This window comes from Salvia hispanica, chromosome 6 (genome assembly GCF_023119035.1).
Source record: "Salvia hispanica cultivar TCC Black 2014 chromosome 6, UniMelb_Shisp_WGS_1.0, whole genome shotgun sequence".
NCBI classification, from domain to species: domain Eukaryota; kingdom Viridiplantae; phylum Streptophyta; class Magnoliopsida; order Lamiales; family Lamiaceae; genus Salvia; species Salvia hispanica.
In genome coordinates, this window is record NC_062970.1 from 15,606,082 (window position 1) to 15,611,009 (window position 4,928).

General features: G+C 31.8%; 1 protein-coding gene across 1 annotated transcript in view; it reads left to right on the plus strand.

The window, feature by feature from the left end:
- Window positions 1-2,915: 2,915 nt before the first annotated feature.
- The window catches only part of LOC125194777, a 12,313-nt gene continuing 10,300 nt past the window's right edge, over window positions 2,916-4,928 (plus strand). Inside the window, exons 1-5 of the mRNA XM_048093002.1 lie at window positions 2,916-3,165; window positions 3,441-3,655; window positions 4,019-4,201; window positions 4,295-4,355; window positions 4,771-4,882. Coding sequence (XP_047948959.1) covers window positions 2,916-3,165; window positions 3,441-3,655; window positions 4,019-4,201; window positions 4,295-4,355; window positions 4,771-4,882 — 821 coding nt within the window. The remainder of the gene's footprint in view (window positions 3,166-3,440; window positions 3,656-4,018; window positions 4,202-4,294; window positions 4,356-4,770; window positions 4,883-4,928) is intronic.

The window sequence follows — 4,928 nt, forward strand, 5'->3', positions numbered from 1 at the left end:
GACTAATTTTTAACCATTAGATTAGAAGATTTTGTGGTTGATATAATGTCAAGTGTAATATATTTAAAATTTAAATAATTATTAATTAAATTAAAAATGTATTAATGTCAAATCCTATATGTAGTAATTATGACTAACTACTTTCTCTCTCCTCAAAATCATCTCAAATCTTTAAATTTACGTAACTCTCTCAATTTAAATTATTTTTTCGCAAAAAATATATCAAATTAAAGATAATTTAATAAGGATTCCAACGAGATCTCAATTGCATATGTTCCGACGATGTTCGATTGATGAAATTTGATAAATTATATTTCAATTTTCGTATATGTTGATAAGCAGCTTTTATCAACAAATGCAACAAAAAATCTCAATATATTGTAGGCAAAATCTCAATATTATGCATGTCCAATCTCAATAAAAATGTGTTGATATTTTCTTGTCCTTGTGTTGATATTCTAATGTCATATTGTTGATATTTGTAATACACAATGTTGATATAATAAAAAAAACACTCACGAAAATTATCATATGATAACATAATGACGATATTACCCTTTTGTTGATATTTTGTCTACTGTTTATTGAGATTTGTGAGCTTTAATCTTATCCACTATTTTAAAATCCAAGGGTGGAGATTTAGTTTTGATTTTGAATTATGGTGCTATAAGCATTACAATAGGATCCGATTAGTATATATGTATAGATTAGTAGATACTTGAAAGAATAATTATAATTTATAGGTATTCTAAATCAAATGCTAACTCGATCCTAAGATTAAAAAAAAAAAATTGTACCTATTCAAAAGTAGGTCATTGATTTAATTTGACACATATCTAACTATAAATAATTATTATAATCGATTATCTTTATTTGGAAAAATATAGTACCCCCTTTGATTAAATATATTTTACAGCATCTCCAATGGCTTTAGGCCAGCCACAGGCTAGCCACTCTCTCTCCCTGCCACGTCATCAGCACTAAAAATCCATCTGCCACATCATCATTTTAATCAAATAGGCTAGCCACAGACTAACCGCAATAAAAATAATTCAAAAACAACTACATTTACAGAATTAAACACAAAATACAGAATTAAATTTACGACACATATACGGAAAAAATTCGTTAATTTTATTTAAATAAAAAAAATTACATTTACTAAAAATAAAAAAAATTACATAATAAAAAAAAATCCGGGCTTCCACACGAGCCACCGCCCCACTCTACTCCTCACTAATTTATTAAAAAAATACATTGAAAATGCAATAATTTTATATAAATTAAAAAAGGTCCATCCTAAAAAAATTACATAATTAAAAAAATCATAAAAAATACATTAAAAATGCAATAAAAAAAATGCATAAAAAATGCATTAATTAAATGCAATAAATAAAAAAAATGCATAAAAAATACATTAAAAAAAATTCAACCGGCTAGCCGAAATTGAGCCTACAATGGCGGCTAGCGGGATCGGCCAGCGGGCGGCTAGCGCCCGCAAATCGGCTAGAGCTCACCGATCGGCTAGCCGAAATGCCGCTGGCCGGTTCCAATGGTTCGGCTAGCCGACCGGCTAGCGATGCGAATCGGCTAACCGGTGGGCTAGCCGCTATTGGAGATGCTCTTATGCATACGATAAAAAAAATTCTTGAATTTTATCTTTTCAGGCATGATTTTTTTTAAAAAAAAAAAAAAATTCTATTATCAATTCTAAAAGACAACATTCATAAAATTTAAATCACTTAAATGATTAAATATTTTCCGAAGTACATGGCCTCGCAATAGGATAGAGAAAAACTACTATACATGTGTTGGAAGAAATCTCAATAAAAGATAGATAAGAATCAACAAATGATTAATAAGAATCAAATCACGAAAATAGTTACTATTGGAATTAGATTAAATCTTTTATGAATGGCTAGAATTGGACTCGATTAAAAGTTGTAGTCATTCTAGCCTATATAATACGTACAAAGATTCTTGCAATCTTTTATTTTTCATATTCTAGCCATTCAATTATTAATGGCTTTAAAAATTAATACTGCCTATTCAATTATTACTATTAGTACTACTATAAAACTAATTTCTCAAAAAAAAAAACTAATATCTTGAAAAAGACAAGTATGACGGTTTTTTTCAAGTTTAATTTCGTTGTAAACTTAAAAAATTATCTCATTATGGCCATCGATTCAATGTTTGGATTTTGCAAATTTGTGAGAGAATGAAGAACATGTAAAACTTTACCTATTTAGTGAGCATTAAAGCATACCCTTATCCCGATATGTATTTGGTAAAACAATTTCAATTTTCAACAAAATAATACTCATTCCAAAAAAAAAATATCGCATTTTTCTTTTTATTTTGTCGCATAAAAGATGTTATATTTCCATTTTCGGGAAAAAGTTCTCTCTCACATTAATAAAAAAATTATATTTTTTCTCCCATTTAAAACACAAAACAAAACCTCCTAAAATCTCGTGTCATCCCATAAGTGTGACATCTGGGATGGGACGGAGGGAGTAATAATACTTCCTCATCCACGAAAAATAAGATACATGGTAAATGGCACGAGTTTTAACATGGAATTGATAAAGTAAGAGAGAAGTAAAAAAAAAAGTAAAAGATAAGTAATTTTAGTAGAACGTGGAATCCATATTATTAGTACGAGAAAAGGACAAAAAAAGTAATATTATTCAAATGAGTTCTATTTTTCACAACAATAAAAAATTAACAAATGTGTTCTATTTTCAGTGAAATAGAGTAATATTATTATAATGGTCTGGATTGTAGAGTACGCGACTATTATAAATTGAAATTGTAAACATTTTCCCTCTCAAACACACTGCATATTTTCTGTTGTCAACTGTCCAACTTTCCGGAGCGATTTCGCCGTCTATGTACATTTCTAATCAACAATGGGAAAGAGACGAAACGCCTCAAAAAAATCTTCCGTTGCCGCTCAAGGTAGCGCCGCCAGCAGCATGAACAATGGTGGTGGCCGGAGCAATAACAACATGTTCTCAGCGTTTGATTTTTGTAATGATGAAGAGTTACAGGTTGAGGCCCATGCCCGCGAAGCCGTTGCCAAATTCGGAATTCAAAGCCCTAGCAAAAAATCCGTACGCCGCCGTAAATCCATTGACAAATACGATTTCCTTATGTGCTGTAAGTCAAAAACCCGCGCGATTACTTTTAAAAATCTGATCTCATTGTTAGAGGCTATTGCTTCGTTCTTCACTGGTGAAAACTGTATAAGTATTAGTAAACTCAAAGATTATAACGAGCTTCATTTATTTCAGCAACATTTTGTGACTCAATCGACTACGTTGATGTGCTATTATGTTTTTGATTAATGTAATTCATCTGTGCCTTATGCCATCCATAGCCATTACCTGAAGTAATCATATTAAGATGGCATTCTTAGTTACTAAATTTTGCAGTTACACAAGGAATCCAAAGTAAACAAAAACATCTTGTGAATGATGATGAGTTGGGGGTTGCTGCTACTGATGGTGAAATATCACTTGGTTCTTCAAACCATGAACCGCGAACTCTTTCTCCTCTAGAGTGCCAAAGCCCAGTAAGTACTTCTGGGGTAAAATCCTGCCCAAGAAGAAGGAGGAAATCAGGACGGCATTCAGCTAGCAAGAAGCATGTAAACAGTTCATACACTGTTCTACTATTTGTTGAAGCATGGATTTGAGTTTTTAGCTTGTTCTATGATAGTTGAATCAATTGACTAACCTATCCTTGTCTTTACTGATCAGTTGGATACAACTTAGATAGATGTGGAAACATTTGTTTCTTATTGTTCTTACTTTTATGCCCTATGTTTTGTTTCCACTATGTAGTATGTCTGCTGAGAAAACTGCTTACTTCATACATTCTAGAAGTTAGTGCATTGATTTCTTCTTTTTTATGTTTTTAAGAATCTGAATCTCGTGTCCCTTCTCCACCCACACTTTTTAAGTCAGATCTTCATTTATGTAAAGCTTTTCCCCTTTTGTTTCCTCTGCAGGAGGCAGTGGTGGTTGTTGCTCCCTATTATGTTAAACTTGAGAAAAAATATCATAGAAGATGTGTCTTTACGTTTTCACAGAGATGCATCAGATTGGAGGGTTTGCCATTTTGTGATAGAAAGGGGACTCGTTGTGTTGAATGGCCAACCTCTGATATTTTAAATATTGAGCATCAGCATTATGTAAGTATTTGTATCCAGCCTCTTGAAATACGCTTTGTGGGTTCCACGTAGATTACAAAAGTATACTGACTTTTCTCCCGTTGCTGAGTTTAGGATAAAGGTGAAGTCATCAACTTACAGATGAGGTACAAGGATGCAAATGGTGATGAAACTAGTAATTCAACTTTAGCTTACCTGTTATACCATTGATTATTTCAAAGGATTCCCCTTTGTTATTTGTTATCCAGTTTATTATATGTCTGTGTTTATGCAGTTGGTTGCATTTCGTACTAAAGGGTCAAATGATATTTAAATTATTCTGTCAATATGATGTTCAATTAAAGAAATTATTTTTCTTTTGTTGCTATGTGCTGTCTGATTCTTTTTTTTATCTGTTTTTTGTGATGGTTGGTTATGAGTGGCAAAAAACTATGTTCTCATTGGGGTCAGTTTTCCCATAAGGATGTTCCTTTCTTTTAATGGGTAAATAAATTCATAAATTAAAAAAGGGTAGAAGATGCTATAGTAATCATGCCACAAGTTTGATTTTTTTTTTTTTGTATTGTTACAAGCTAACCTCCATGGTGCAGGTCATTTGCAGCTGGAGTTTGTCGTTCTCGATGATCCTCAGTGGCCTGAGAAACAAGAAGAAATAAAATCATTGGATTTGAACTATGACGTTTCCTGGAAAACAAGTGTAACGTAAGTTGTATTTTAAACAGAATTCATTTCATAAATTTCATCATTT